This window comes from Truncatella angustata, assembly GCF_020726525.1.
Source record: "Truncatella angustata strain MPI-SDFR-AT-0073 chromosome Unknown BKA67scaffold_6, whole genome shotgun sequence".
In the NCBI taxonomy this organism is placed as follows: Eukaryota; Fungi; Ascomycota; class Sordariomycetes; order Amphisphaeriales; family Sporocadaceae; genus Truncatella; species Truncatella angustata.
The window spans coordinates 780,107-795,382 of record NW_025763386.1 but is presented as its reverse complement, the minus strand read 5'-3'; the positions used below and the strand labels follow the sequence as shown (position 1 = coordinate 795,382).

The 15,276-nt window shown below is 50.2% G+C and overlaps 7 protein-coding genes across 7 annotated transcripts; 5 read left to right on the top strand and 2 right to left on the bottom strand.

Moving 5' to 3' along the window:
• The first annotated feature begins 345 nt into the window (after positions 1-345).
• On the top strand, positions 346-2,300 carry BKA67DRAFT_571603 (uncharacterized protein). The gene is made up of 2 exons (XM_046103236.1): positions 346-651; positions 775-2,300. Exons 1-2 carry the CDS (start codon positions 628-630, stop codon positions 1,876-1,878), a joined length of 1,128 nt encoding a protein of 375 aa, XP_045955974.1. The 5' UTR covers positions 346-627; the 3' UTR covers positions 1,879-2,300.
• Positions 2,301-3,010: 710 nt separating this feature from the next.
• On the top strand, positions 3,011-3,574 carry BKA67DRAFT_660485 (uncharacterized protein; the record flags this gene model as incomplete). The annotated part of the gene is made up of 3 exons (XM_046107636.1): positions 3,011-3,188; positions 3,252-3,331; positions 3,401-3,574. 3 exons carry the CDS (start codon positions 3,011-3,013, stop codon positions 3,572-3,574), a joined length of 432 nt encoding a protein of 143 aa, XP_045955973.1.
• A 1,470-nt stretch (positions 3,575-5,044) lies between these two features.
• On the top strand, positions 5,045-7,090 carry BKA67DRAFT_593506 (general substrate transporter; the record flags this gene model as incomplete). Its single annotated transcript, XM_046104955.1, has 8 exons — positions 5,045-5,279; positions 5,337-5,354; positions 5,408-5,569; positions 5,649-5,910; positions 5,962-6,514; positions 6,577-6,616; positions 6,676-6,906; positions 6,969-7,090. The coding sequence occupies 8 exons, from the start codon at positions 5,045-5,047 to the stop codon at positions 7,088-7,090; spliced, it is 1,623 nt and encodes a 540-aa protein (XP_045955972.1).
• A 587-nt stretch (positions 7,091-7,677) lies between these two features.
• Positions 7,678-9,171, top strand: BKA67DRAFT_521313 (uncharacterized protein; the record flags this gene model as incomplete). The annotated part of the gene is made up of 2 exons (XM_046098268.1): positions 7,678-8,176; positions 8,327-9,171. 2 exons carry the CDS (start codon positions 7,678-7,680, stop codon positions 9,169-9,171), a joined length of 1,344 nt encoding a protein of 447 aa, XP_045955971.1.
• Positions 9,172-9,237: 66 nt separating this feature from the next.
• On the bottom strand, positions 9,238-10,200 carry BKA67DRAFT_537552 (trypsin-like cysteine/serine peptidase domain-containing protein; the record flags this gene model as incomplete). The annotated part of the gene is made up of 1 exon (XM_046100343.1): positions 9,238-10,200. The coding sequence occupies one exon, from the start codon at positions 10,198-10,200 to the stop codon at positions 9,238-9,240; it is 963 nt and encodes a 320-aa protein (XP_045955970.1).
• Positions 10,201-11,243: 1,043 nt separating this feature from the next.
• BKA67DRAFT_521419 (major facilitator superfamily domain-containing protein) lies at positions 11,244-13,176 on the top strand (the record flags this gene model as incomplete). The annotated part of the gene is made up of 3 exons (XM_046098276.1): positions 11,244-11,915; positions 12,040-12,999; positions 13,054-13,176. 3 exons carry the CDS (start codon positions 11,244-11,246, stop codon positions 13,174-13,176), a joined length of 1,755 nt encoding a protein of 584 aa, XP_045955969.1.
• A 400-nt stretch (positions 13,177-13,576) lies between these two features.
• Positions 13,577-15,043, bottom strand: BKA67DRAFT_593503 (transmembrane amino acid transporter protein-domain-containing protein; the record flags this gene model as incomplete). Its single annotated transcript, XM_046104954.1, has 2 exons — positions 13,577-14,807; positions 14,862-15,043. 2 exons carry the CDS (start codon positions 15,041-15,043, stop codon positions 13,577-13,579), a joined length of 1,413 nt encoding a protein of 470 aa, XP_045955968.1.
• Between the last annotated feature and the right edge of the window lie 233 nt (positions 15,044-15,276).

Genomic DNA, 15,276 nt, shown 5'->3' with positions numbered 1-15,276 from the left:
TGGATTGACGATATGCATCAGCTCTTGTCCTGACGCTTTCATGAGATTCTCGTAATGCTGCCCCGTGTTTCCAGGGATGTCTCTGCTGTACATAAGCCCGCATCAGATTTCAGATTCATCGCGCTGGAGCTGGGGGATTGGGTCGAGACGCTCAAACAAAGTCAAACATAGTCTCAGCCAATGTTGCGCACTACATGCAGTACATTACATTACACACAGCGGCCGTGCGCCGACAGCTCGGGGGGCATATGCAAAATGTGTAACCTAACCTACAGTAGGGGCTTGTTACTCTAGTTATGGGGCTTACCTAAAAGGTTGACCTTGGAGCGGCAGCACAAGTAGCAACAACAACAATATGTCGTCACTGCTTTTTCTCCGTGCCATTTCTGCTTCCATTTCCATTTCCATCTCGATTCACCCAGGATCCTACCTGCTGTCCATCACGAGCTGTCTTTTGTTCGCTCGCATCTAACATTACTCCGTAAATCCAAAACAACCCCCAAAACTCTGTTCCCCCACGTGCCTCGCCTCCCCTTCTTCTTGTCGTGTGTGCTGCCTTCGCCTGCAGCTTCAACTCACCAATTCTTGATCATGCTCTTATAACGACATTCACTGTTTCACATCATCATGCCGTCCTTTTGGCCCTGGAAGGTGAAGAGACCCAAGCTTGCCCATCACTCCCTACTTGTCCTTACACCCTCGCTACCCCCCTCCTTCTCGCGGGCTTCTGTAGCCTTTGAGTAGATTCATCTATGGTTACTAACCGCGTTCCAGGGCGAGGACTCTTCCCCAGCCTCCTTCGAGAAGTCCTTGTCCACTCTTTCTACAAAGATCGCCGGCACCCAGCTGCAGCTTGACCAGCAGCGCAACAGCTCACGCAGGATCAAGTTCTTGGGCACACTCTACCTCGTCATCGCCTACTTGATCTATGCCATCGTCCTGCTGCTTGTGGTTGGACACAAAAACCTGGCCGCTTGGGATTGGTCTGGCCTGGCCGGTGGCCCCGTATTGATCTATCTCGTCCGCGCCCTCATCGTCACCTACTACACTTTCCGTATCGAAAAGCTCGAAACAAGGATCAAGGCTCAACAATCCGAGCGTTCCAAGACTATCCAGAAGTTGAAGGATGCTACCAAATACGACACTACCTTGGAGCTGCTCGAGAAATATGGCGGTGAGAGGCCAAAGCCCAAACGTACCAAATCAGGACAGCCTGGCGAAGACAGCGGGGACACTGGACACAAGGCATCGCACGGTCACAAGGGCGGTCGACAGAGTATAGGGCCCGCGCCTGGCGCAAGAATCAATATCCAACCCCCACCAACAGCCAACATCCAAAGACCCTCATCTGCAGCTGGCACTCCACACAACCACCACCTACAAGGATCGCATCTACAGCCTCCACAATCTGCATCTCCTACCAGCCACGACACTACTGCTGAATTTGCACCCAATGCCGGAGACCTTCCGCCGCCTTCCCACCAGTTTGAGTTCAATGCCGGCCCCCCACGATGGTACGACCGCGTTCTCGATCTGATGATGGGTGAAGATGAGACTGCCCCCAAGAACCGTATCGTCCTGATCTGCCAGAAATGCCGCCTAGTCAACGGCCAAGCTCCCCCAGGCACCAAGAGCCTCTCCGATGTCGGCCAGTGGAAGTGCATGAACTGTGGCACCATGAATGGCGAGATGGATGAAGGAAAGAAGATCATAAGGGAGGTACTTGGGGTTCAAGACAGTGCTGAGACCGATACCGATGAGCTCGAGAGCGAAGCAAGTCTCGACGACAGCAAGGTGCACAACTCTGCCGCAGGAAACAAAAGAGATACCAAGGCTGTGAGAAGGTCCGGTAGGAACAAATCGCAGATGGTTCCGTAAAACATGTCATACACTGGCTATAAGCCATTAGTAACTTCTCAGCAGGTCAAGGAACATATTGGTCAACGTCTTGCTCAATGTCCATGACATATTTGGCAGCACAATGAGAAACCTAATGTAGGCAGAAGACCATCAATCGAACCAACCGTGGCTTCCAGTCACCGTTCTGCGTCGCTTTTCCGATTTTGCAGCTATTATCTCAGGGAGCTTATAGCGTATCAAGACCGCACAGGAATCTGCGCCGCTCACCCCATATCTGTCGGCGAACTAGCGGCCGAAGAGATGGGATCTTATGAAAGACCCTCACATGATTGCATGGAGCTAGAGACACATGACGACCCTTTGCATGTGGTAGTATGTATGCGCACTGTCATAGACACTACGATATAAAATACGAAACAGTTGAAAAATTCATTCAAACACCTCATTCCAGATATTTCAACCATCTGATCTGGATATAAGATCCTTTGCCTTCAATTGATACGTTGATCCCACTCTGTAAGGGTTATCGAAACAACGAGAACAAGTTCTGGGTTTACGAGTCACAGTTTTACAACTTGGCAGAACCTATGTAAATCTTACTGAAGTGCAAAAGATTGTGAAAATGCCGTTTTCGCCGACAGGTGGAGATGGCTACCATCCTCTTGCCTACACTGCAACATGCAGTCTTCGTTATCATGCACATCAACGTAGTGCTCGTCACCTCCACAGTTCTCTAGTTTCTATACAATGCAACACCGCATCCACTATGCCGCTTCCCCAGCCCTCTGACGCACCGCTTAGTCGCCATCCCGCGTCTTCACTATCTTTACACATCAGCGACCCCTACCAACACGTGGCCGACCTGGCTCAACTACTTCACGTTCGGTGTCCTGGGGGCCCTGGCGTTCGGCGACGACTTCGGGTGTCTGGATAAGAGCGAATACTATCCCTAGGTTGGGCTGTTACTGGGCAGACTGAAGAATATGGCGGCCATGCAGATGCTGAACCAGTTCGGGCTTCTACGCCCCGTCATGTGGCTCGCCCGGGCGAGATGATTGGCATGGCGAGCGAGAGAAACGACCGCTCTACAGTGCTTACAGACAAAAAGAGACGTGCAGAGCTGTCATGACCGTTGTTTGATTGCTAGTGTATGAGCTTCGACAAGCTGTGGAAGAACGCGGGCCTCCTCGCCATTGCCGGCTCCGAGACCACGTTCACGCTCCCCTCCGGCGCCCTTTTCCTCCCGTCGGCCCACGCGGACACGCTCCCTAAGCTGAAAGAGGAGGTTTGGTTGATGTTCCGAGACAAAGCCGACATTATCTTGTCCAGTATGAATGGCCTGGATTACATGCTGGCTTGTCTGAACGAGTCCCTCTGATGCTACCCGCCAGTGCCTATCAAGGCGCCACGCTTAACGCCCAAGGCGGTGTCGTCACTGCAGGAGATCCCGTGTCTGAAAAAAGAAATAAGGGTTCCTTCCATACTGCACCGAGGACGGCCGTGTGTATTCTATCCAATCTGAGACTGACTATGGACACAGACGACCGTTGGTGTGTGGCACTGGGCCACCTACCGCTCGACGGAACAGTTCACGCAGGCCGAGGAACTCCATCTCGAGCGCTTCCTGGGTCAAGAACCCAGATACGCAGACGATAGACCGGATGCCGTGCAGCCCTTCCCTGTCGGGCCGCGCGACTGTCTTGGAAGAAACTGAGTCCTAGGTAGCGAATTGCAAGAGTAATATCGCTTGAGAATAACAAAATTGTCTGACAACAGTTTTTCGTTTTTCTTTTAGCCTTGCTTATGCGGATTTGCGACTTGTCCTGGCCAAGCTGATCTGGAACTTCGGTTTGCGTCTGGCCGACGACAGCAAGATGTAGCTTGAGGGCCAGAGGTCACATTTTTTTGTGGGCTAAACCGCCTTTGAACATCTACTTGGATCGGGTGGTCAGACAGCTTTGTGCAGTACCCCTGGAGCCTGAGATATATATTCGGAGGTATCAGACGTTATGCTATACCACGCCTGCACAACTCGTAAGTGCATGACCTGTCAATCTGGTGGATCGTCAGCAGGAATGTTTGTGGTCTCTACTACATGGAAACTAGCCATTCCTATGGAAACATTATTTTATCTGTCGAGTTTCTTCTTGGCTTTCTTGGACTACCTAAAATCTCATCGTTACGCAGTCCACACAAAACTGATAGTTCGTAGCTGTATTGGTCTGGACTGTGGCGAGTTGTGCCCCTTACTTCAGTTGACCCCTTTCTACAAATTGGGCAATTTTGTGCCAATAGCGGGATTTATTGAACGAACGGAAATCAGCGCGGCGTAGCACTCAGGCAAAAGGAAGGAGATCGTTGATTAAATATTCAGCCCGAATGGCGATCCTTTTGCTTTCATTAACAGTATTATCCGTGTGTGGTCAGGCCCCATATCAACCATAGCATGCTGTCTTGTTAGTGGCGTCAACATATTTCCTTACTCTGGCATAACGCTTGCTACATTTGGGTATTCATTGCTCCACGACTTTCTTCTGGCCTTGGCGTGGGATAGATCATACTCTGCATGGTAGTCCGAGTTGAAAAATGTCCGGACTACCACGGCACTGGAATCAAGCTTGCTAGTCCTACCTAGCGTTTGGTCAAGCCTCGTCTTCCAACAACGGTCTTATTCTTCGAGTGGGACGTGAGTGAGCATAAAGGACGGCCTAGCCTTGTACGCGGATAAAGACGAACTCATTTGCGGGGTACCCTAACGGTCTGCGTGTCTGTATATCCGCCTTGGCAGTACTTCTAGCCACAATCTAACCCATGTTTCCCTCAACCTGTTCAGCCAGTCAGCATCCCACAGCTGGGAAACTGGTGTCATTGGTTTACTGAGGCCGACAATGGACCGTCATCCCGCGGCTCCGTCACTGCTTAAGTGGTTCGCTCAATTAAACCATACGAACTTTGCTGGCACCCGAAAAGGAAACATGGGGTCCCCGCATGTAGATCCTAGACCACCACAACATCCCATGTACGGGTTGGGGAACTTGGCGGTTGGTCGGACATCAACTCGCAGAAAGAAGCCGGGAGACATATAACCCACCAAACCGCCTGTTTGGGGCCGCGAGGGGGTCTCACCGTTGACTGTGTGTACAGCTCATAGCCCATATCGGCGCCATACTCGACATCAACCACCATGGCTAGTAAACTGCACCAGAAGGCGGACCTCACGGCTGCGGGGAATACGGGTGCTTCAGCTGACCCTATCGTGACCCGTCTCGCGAAGGAGGACAAGGTTCCTTGGTACAAGAAGCCGAATCTGCGATCGCTCTACTTTATGCTGTTTCCAACATGTATGGGCATCGAGCTGACGTCTGGGTTCGACTCTCAGATGATCAACGCCCTTCAGATCGTCCCTTCTTGGGTTTCCTGTAAGTCGAACACCTCGAAGCTCTGACCGCTGGACATGCACTGACTGAACTTCCAAGTCTTCGGTAACCCTCAAAGTAGGCACGACATATATTTTCAGTAATGGGTATAATGCTGAACTTTAGATCAGATGAGTTGAAAGGAATTATCTCTGCGTCCTATTCGCTCGGAGCTATCCTCTCGCTGCCACTGGTGCCCATCATCAATGACCGATTAGGTAGAAGGTGGTCTATCTTCCTCGGATCTGTAACGATGGTTATCGGGTCGATCATTCAGGGCTTCTCCGTTAATGGTAAGTCTTGTCTCCTACTATCGATGCGGATCTATGTCAGTCCAGAGGGATTGTGCGTGTCTACTGACAATTTTCATAGTGGGCATGTACATTGTCGCCCGTCTGATTCTCGGCTTCGGCATTCCTACTTGCATTGTCAGTGCATCGGCATTGATAGGAGAGCTTGCTTATCCAAAAGAAAGACCCATCATGACTTCGCTCTTTAACGTATCCTACTTTCCAGGACAAATTCTGGCTGCTGCTATCTGTTTTGGTACCAACAATATCGCAAGCAACTGGGGTTGGAAAATCCCCAGTCTCCTACAGATGTGCCCCTCGCTCATGCAGATAGCTTTCGTCTGGTGAGTAGGCATGTGAAGGCCAGCGGTATGAAGCTAATATTCTATCCTCAGGTTTATCCCTGAAAGTCCCCGTTGGCTCATCACCAAAGATCGCAGCGACGAGGCCTATGCTATCCTTGCCAAATATCACGCCGAGGGCGACCGTGAAGCCGAATTTGTCAAGGCCGAATTTGCACAGATGGAGACCACAATCCACCTTGAGCTCGAATCATCAAAGAAGTCCTGGGCTGACTTGTTTGCCACGAAAGGAATGCGTCGCCGTCTGCTAGTCAGCTGTATGCTGGGTCTATTCACTCAGTGGAGCGGCAACACGCTCATTTCATACTACCTTGGCGACCTGCTCAGCATGATTGGGAGAACCGATAGCGTTTTCAAGCAACAAATCAATGTGTCACTGGCGTGCTGGAATTTGGTCGTCGCTTCCATCGCCGCAAGTCTCGTGACGAGATTCAGGAGACGGCCCATGTATCTCGTCTGCACTTGCAGTTTGCTGGTTGTCTACATCTCTTGGACAATCAGCATGCAGCAGGCTATGGCTGCAATCGAAAGAAAGGAGAAGAATCCTCCTTCCGGCATTGCTACCATTTTCTTCATCTATGCTTACGTATGTGCTTACCCCTAATGGATTGCGCAAGTATAAATGGGTCAGGCTAACTCCCGTTGCAGTACCCCTGTTATAACATCGGATACAATGCCTTAACATACAGTAAGTCTACTCTTGCATTAGATCATGTCTGTAGTATGAGATACTCAACAATTATGCAGCGTATCTGGTCGAGCTTTGGCCGTATATGGAGCGATCCATGGGTATCGCAGCCTTCCAGCTCTTCGGTCGCCTTTCGGGCTTCTTCACCACATTCGTCAACCCGATCGGGCTGGGCAATGTGAAATGGAGATACTTGATCTCCTACTGCTGCTTCCTCGCCTTCGAGATCTGCTTTGTCTACTTCTTCTTCCCGGAAACTCATGGTAGAACTCTCGAAGAATTGGCATTTTGTAGGTGCTCCTTTACCGAGAACACTAATACGCATCTCAGACTAATTAACACAACTTCGCAGTATTTGAGGACAAGGCACTTGCCGATGAAGCTGTCCACGCTGTCGAGAAATCTATCGCGCATCATGATGAAGGACCGGCTATAGAGGGTAAGGAAGTCAGGGCTGGGAGCAAGGAGATCTGACCACTCAAAGCCATCAGTCAAAGCTCATGGCGGCCTTTGTGTGTAGCTCGAGTGTGCGTCTTATAGTGTGGATACAGCCGCTTCTGACAATCACGGCTTAAACTTGAGTTGCTTCGGATACCTGGGCAAGCGTTGATTAGCTTTGAAATCCTTCTATTCGACCCTGATTCCGTCCCTTTGCTGTGATATTTGCCGGTTAAACAAATCTGAATGCGCATGTCGACATTGCCTAATATCGTTACCGGGTACGCATATTACACTATTATTCGTGTAGGTATCGTGTTATCGTGACATTCTCGAGCCTCTGCACGAGTTGTCGTATAACAAAGCGTTCAGTATGGGCGTAGCAGCTCCACAAGAGCCCGCCCGGCTGAAGCCGCTCTCCGGCGACACTGCACGCTTCACGCAGTGCTTATCACTGTTGTAATTGTCACCGCCAGGTACATTTCGATATGTTTTCATTCTGTAACCATCACCTTTAAAACACAGATAAACCATTCTAGACGGTCTTCAATATTAGAGACAACCGTGACACGGCGATTCCTTTTTTTGCGACGTCAATCTGTATATCGTTGGGCACTCGGGATATGGCGGGGTCTTTAGCATTCCATGGCACGGTCATCCACTCACTCGGTCCAAACGAACTAGAGCTACTCGAGAATGCCCTTATACTCATCGAAGCGAACGGGAGCATCGGGGACATCTCGAAGAACATTCCTCGCACCGATGTGCCCGGGTATCTGGCATCGCAGGGATTCGACCACGAGGTCAGGTATCTGAGCCGCGGCGAGTTCCTCATCCCCGGCTTCGTCGACACACATAACCATGCGCCTCAGTATGCGCAGCGGGGCCTCGGGCAGAGCATGCACATACTGGACTGGCTGGAGAGCGTGACGTTCCCCAACGAGGCGCGCTTCCGGGACCCGGCGTATGCGAAGCGCATCTACTCGGAATGTGTCGACGGGTTCCTGAGGCAAGGCATCACGACGGCGTCGTACTATGGCTCGATGCATGCGGATGCGACCAACATCCTTGCCGATCTCTGTCTGGAAAAGGGCCAGCGGGCTTTCGTGGGCAAGTGTAATAGTGAGTTGCAACCCTTTTGAAGCGACTTTTGGGAAGCTCGATGCTATTGTGTGTTTATATTTTATTACATTTTTCTTTTATTCCTATGAACACCATATAATATCACACGGGAAGGGCTTGTGCCGCATCTCATCACTGACAGCAATGTAGTGAACCGCAACGCGCCAGACTTCTACAGAGACGCCACAGTCCAGTCATCACTGGAGAACACAGAGAAATGCATCCATCATATCCGCAGTATTGATCCCGACGGAAAACTTATCAAACACGTCCTCACACCCCGTTTCGCAATAACATGTGATCCCGAACTATTGGAAGGTCTTGGGCACATTGCGGCGAAGAACCCTGATCTGCCTATCCAAACACATTTTAATGAAGCTGAGCAGGAGATGTCCTTCACAAAGACGTTGTTTCCGCAATTCGAGAACGAGGCTGATCTTTATCATCATTACGGCTTGTTGAACCAACGGTCTATCCTCGCTCATTGCTGTTTCATGAGTGACTATGAGATGAGTAGATTGAAGGAGCTCGACTGTGGTGTTGCCCACTGTCCCATCTCCAACATGACAGTAGGAGGAGGATTCATGGCTGCACCCATCCGCGAGTTTCTGCGGCGTGGTATCAAGGTTGGACTTGGTACCGATAGCGGAGGCGGGTTTTCTGCTAGCATTCTGGATGCCATGAGGCAAGCGCTCGTTGCATCGAATGCAAGGGAAGTGATGAGTCAAGGGAAGGATAAGGGCCTGGACATTTCTGAGACATTCTTTTTGGCCACCTTGGGCGGAGCTCGGGTCTGCTGCTTAGAGAGCAAGATCGGAAATTTCCAGGTTGGTAAGGATTTCGACGCCCTGCTCGTCAAAAGCAGCAAACCCGGTGTGATGGCAATGCTGGAAGATTGGGACTCGATGAGAACCATTTTTGATAAATTCATCATGACCGGTGATGACCGTAATATTGATCAAGTGTACGTCAAGGGGAGGTCAGTCAAAGTGTAGCAGATTTCATAGCAAATTTGAAACAGAAATCCAATGAGCACCATCGATGGCGCGGGTGAAGACTTTTCAGCCGGCTAGGGTTGCCGAGCACTCCTGCGTTTCTTCCGTGCCTGTTGCGGTCCCATGTAGAGCCAAGAACTTCTGGATAGCTTGTAAAGCGATTCCTCGTCGCATTCCAGTTTGGTCGTCCCATGAGGAATGCAGTCCAATGATGCGGCCGCTCTTCCAACAGAGCAGAGGAGCGCCGGAGTGTCCCCAGTACGTCCAAGCGTCGTGCATCAGCGCACCAATCTCTAAATTGTCCTGAACATCCTGTTCCTCGGCGCAACCATGATATACGCCTGTACTCACGTGCAGCACATCGTAGTTGGTCTTGATGCCCGGTTGCGAGGCTTCAAGGTCTTCGCTGCCGGGGTGTCCCACACACACGATTCTCGCTCCAACCCGTGGTGCAGCATCATGTATCAAAGCGAAGGGGAATTTCGCGGTTGGCAAATAGAGTTGCGCTGCGGTAATCTGTAGGAGAGCTAGGTCGCGCTTCTCGTCCCAGGCGATGCACTTCGCTGCGACTACGCTCCCGGAACGAAACAGAAGCCAGTAAGTCTTGTTTTCACTCAAATCTTGTTCACTCTCGGCAACGCAGTGGGAGCACGTCAGGAGGAGCCCCTCTGCCGAGATGCAAACTGCTGTCCCCGCCTCTTCCTGTGCGAAGACGAGAGTGGCGTCAACTGATATCTTGTGCTTCGCAAACGACTGCGGGATGTCGAGGTCATACTCCCGTAGCCACTGTTGTTTCCGTTTCAATAGAGCTTGGTCCCGCTTGCGAAGTTTCGTGTCATGTGCCTTCAAGTTGGATGGCAACTGTTTTAAAGATGCTGCCTGTGTTTGGGAACTTTGTTCTGCTTTGTAACTGATTTCGGGTTTGTGAGGCTCTTCTGCTGAAATGTTAAGGCCGAGCAGTGTTCTTGAACGCGTCTGACGCGTCGTGGAGTGCATAACGGACCTGTTTCCCAAATCTTTTGAGGCCATGGGATAATTCAAAAGGCAGAAGTTGTAATCAAAATCATACGAGGAGCCAATGTTTGTGTTGAGGGTGCACAGATCCCACCCCCATTGCTGCCTACGACCAACGCTAGCATCACGCAACCGAGAATAGGTATAGTAGAATATCATCTATACTATCCAACCTAAATGCGTGTGGATCGATACCTATACCAAGCTCAGAGAGTCAGGACTAGCCCTCTAGGATTTGTCCTTGTTCACTTCAAATGGAAATCCCAATGTAGTCTTCTACCTAATGATCAGTTTGGAATTTCCGGGAATACCATGTTCAAATGTAGCAAAATGCGGGGTGCATTGCTCGCAGGTAGTATGGAGAGATAGCCACCAAAGGAGGATATTCTGTTTATGGCAGTGAAATTGAAAGTGATCCAAAGGAGCGATGATTCTCAATTAGAAGTCGTGGATAACATCCCAGCCCGACCCCTGTGCATATGTAAGCGATAGCAGGGCCCTTGGTCCGCTAAATATGCAGGACGTGTTGGTGGAGAGCCTGCAATGATTTAGTTTTGCCCAGGGTGTCTTTACACAGGGAGATAACGACTTGTTGGATAAAACGTATGGTCACTTCGCAACGTTGCTGGGACTATACCTAAAGCGTGAAAAGTGTTATCATCGATTCGAAAGTTATTCTGTGTGATTGGGCGATGCTCGAGCATGTTGCAGCATGCAGTCCTTCATAGATGCGAATGCGTATTGCCCGGCCCTGGGCATTCGCCTGGGGAATAACAATGGTGGAGCGGGGCTGTTCTGATAAGCTACTATACAGCCATGGAAATAGCGACACTGGAACAAAGCAAGTGCATGTCTCCATGGTATGTATGTGCGACCTGATTATGGGTGGTTGCCCTGCAAGCTTTCTTCAGAAGTCAAGGTGGCGTCACATGCAGCTTTTTAGTTTACTTACCTCGACAGCTTTTCTTGGAAAAGCTACTACTTATAGGAGCCTTCGTTCATCGCATGCTTTGTTGGGTTCGTAAATAACATAGCACCATATCATATTAATCTTTAACATGGGATTTACGAAGGGTTTCAAGAGTCGCCTGCACTCAACCGCTCGTGGTGGGCAAGATGACTCCAACACAGATCCCACGCTTCAGTCAGAGGTGATACATCCTGCGGACCATGATGTCGACCAAGACACCGAGAAGCAAAGCGTTGGCTCGACTGAGCAAGGTGTAGCAACTATAGAAGCAGCTCAAGCGATCTGGGGAAAGAAGGGTCGGTGGCTTGTTATCATTGGCCTGGCATTGGTCATGATCATCTATGAGCTCGACAATTCAACCATTAATATATACAACAACTATTCAACATCTTCATTCGATGCGCTAACGAAGCTGGCATCACTAAGTACAGCGTCGACCATTGTCTTCGCCATCGTTAAACCACCCATTGCGAAGCTATCAAATGTGATAGGTAGAGGTCAGACCTACGCCATTACCATCTCCTTCTACATTTTGGCCTATGTCCTAATGGCTTCCGCAACCACATTCAATACGTATGCCGCCGGCGCTATCTTCTATGCGGTTGGACAAAGTGGAACGAATATTCTCAACGACATTGTGATCTCCGATATCACAACAGCGAGATGGCGTGGCTTTGCCATCGGAATTAGTTTCACGCCGTTCTTAGTCACACCTTGGGTTGCTGGGTTCATTGTGGAAAGTGTTGTAGCTCCAACCGGTGTAAGTGGTCAAAGGTTCTTGTGTGCCTCGTGAATATCTGTCTTCAGATTACCAGCATCGAGGTTTTAAGCACATTTAGATGAAAAAAGAAAGCAGAGGTCAAGCTGACACTCTTTGTGACCAGATTGGGTGGAGATGGGGTATTGCGATGTTCGCTATTCTCATGCCGTTTTGTGCGAGCTTCATCATTACCACACTTGTCTATTACCAAAGTCGAGCGAAGAAACAATGCCTGGCACCACGTACCAAACTCGGACTCCGAGAATTCTTTTCGCAAATTGATTTGGGCGGCATAATCATGTTTAGTGGAGGTCTTGCCTTGATTTTGGTGCCTCTTACTCTGGCTGCAACCACACCATCCCGGTGGCAGACACCATATTTAATCGCTTTGATTGTACTCGGCATGGTCCTCCTTGTTGCCTTACCATTCTACGAGAAGCTTTTTGCGCGTCATCCAATCATTCCTCCGCACTATTTCTTGAACAGAACTATTCTTGTATGTCTGATACTTATTGCCGTGGACACTATCGGCTTCGCATGCACGCATACCTATCTTTACACATGGGTTACAGTCGCCAAGGACTTCGGGGCGAGAGACGCAACATTCTTCACATACACGAACGGTGTTATGCAATGCTTTGTTAACATTCTAGCCGGTCTACTCATGGGCAAGTTACGACGGTACAAATGGATTGCTGTCGCAGGCAGTATCATTCGTCTCATCGGCTATGGTGTAATGCTTAGACTCAGGGGGGCCGACAACTCCACTGCAGAGATCTTCATTGTTCAAATTATACAAGGCATCGGTTCTGGAATGATCCAAAACTGCCTCATAGTTCCTGCACAGATCTCAGTTCCGCATGCCGAGATGCCTCAAGTAACAGCTCTAGTTTTATGCTTTATGTTTGTCTGTAGCAGCATCGGAGCCTGTATAGCTGGTGGCATTTACACCAATACTATATCCAGCGCTATATGGACTTATCTGCCTGGCCTTAGTATTGATGATACTTCAGCACTCGCCAACTCCTTTACTGGTGCTGTGCCGGCTTGGGGCACTATGGAGAGAACGGCAATCTCTATGGCTGTAAGTATTGCATCAAGACCTTTCCCAGGCATTTAAGCTCACCTTATTTCGCAGTTCTCGGACATCATGCGTTATATGACTTACACTGCTCTCGGCAGTTCCGTCATTGGGTTCATTGTTGCTCTCATCCTTCCTGATCTTGTGCTTCCAGATGTCAACAACCTCGTAGAGGTTTAATGATCGGCAGGCCGGGGACTGTCTCCGTTACGAGGAATAAATGATGGCGTTGGTGTAACAATTCAACGGCTACAATTGCCCGAGGCCCATCCGAGAGTATGCACCGCTTCAAACTGCAGCTTTCAGGTTTACATATGACCACCCAATTGTTCGATAGTCCTGGCCTGTAAAGAATAGAAAAACCAAAATTGCTGAAATGTTTCCAACATGGACAATAAAACTACCTGGGCAGTAAGGTGTTTGAGTACGAGCAACAGAAACATTCCCAAGCGGTGTGCCTCGAAAAAGAGTCACCGGGTAGTCATCACTGTATACTCAATATGGAACTAGTTGGCTTTGAAACGAGAAATTGAAATTCAGATATTATTCTACGCTAATAATGCTAGACTGAGAACTCCATCTATAGAGCAGCATTGCTGGCACATGTCCATGGTTTCGAACCAGAATCTTGCGCGATAGCCTCTCCCGCACTCCAGAGACCCAGAGCACACAGGATGAAGCCGGTCAAGACCAGCAAGATATTTGCCACGAAGAAGGCGATCCGCTTTCCAGATGTGAACCACTCGCCATAGTACATCCAGAGCCACAGCGCACCAGGGATACCGTACGAGAACCAACTGGCAAATAGAGCGCAAAGCAAACCAAGCAGGTTGCTGAAGACCGGAATCGACTCGGCGATGACCAACGCAATGATCCAGATACCAGCAGTGATACCGAGCCAACCTGCTGTGCCGACCCATGTGCGCTTGGAGATGTGCTTGGTGCCGGCAAAGACGCGCACGAATATGTACTTGGCGGCAACGTGACCGTAAATGACACCGGCGATGACGATGGTGGGAATCGCGATACCCCAGATTGCCTTTCTCATGGTGTGCGAACCTGCTGCCGAAAGAGCCGGCGAAGGCACATCCGCTCCAACGTAGATGTAGATGACCACGGACGCGACCAGGTAGAGCGTGGTGTCGCAGACCTGAAGCAGGCACAAGGCCTTGGGCCAGTCGTTCGGCTGCCTCATCTCGGACAAAATACCGAAGAAACACGAATGACCGGAGAAAGCGACGGCAATGTTTGTGACCGACAGGAAGGCCGACGTGAAGCCGACTTGTCTGGCGACGTCGATACTTGTCGATCCGATGGGCTTCTCGATGGCTACGTCGATAACTGTCATCATCACTGCGGTGAAGATGGACGCGAATGACGCAAATGAGTAGTATCCAGCGAACTTCATGGTGCGAGGTGTGTTCATGAACCAGAAGACCGCCAGTCCAACCACGGCCCATACGATGGTGCAGGTGGAGCTGCTCGTCAGGGTGTTCAAGCAGATAGTCCAAGTGAGAAGATGACTGCCCATGACGAAGACGACGAAGATGGTTTGCGCCCAGCCGAAGAGCTCCTGGAAAAATGGCCCCATACCTATCGATCGACCCATGACCTCACCCGCATCACCGAAGCTCTGCACCCAGGGGTGTTTCCGTCGAAATTCGCCCATGACCAATCCAGAGTATGTCGACATGAGTCCCATCACAATAATGAGAACAATTCCAGGTGCAAGCCCAACATTGGCCACCACAGCGGGAAGTGATAAGATACCTAGAGACACTGTCTCTGCGATCATGACCACACCAGCTTGCCTGCGATAATCAGTCAGTGCCCATTTTGCCCATTCGCTCCAAGGGTCAACTTACCACCACTCAAGGTTCTTGTAGTTGATCTCCACCTCTCCATCCTGAGAATAGCTCGGCGCCGCCACCCTCTCAGGGCTGGCCTCAATGTCGTGTTGCCCTTCCAACTTCTTCTCAGTAGTTAATTCTGCTGACGGCGCGATGACGTCGGCATCCACGCCGGGAACAGTTGTATTCCTCGCCATTGAATCGTCAGATGTGGGGTCCGCGTTGAACTGAGACTGTCAATAGGGAACGATAGTGGTCGTGGACTGTCGTGTTGAACGTGGAGGTCTGGGACTTTGGGGATGAGCCACGAGTTTTGAAGGAAGTGATGCTCTACTGATTCAAGTGCTCAAATCGCCGTGATCGGATCAGAAACATATCCAAGCAAGGGCCCTGGAGCGGCCGAGGTCGAAGGAGAAGCGGCTCCGCCCGT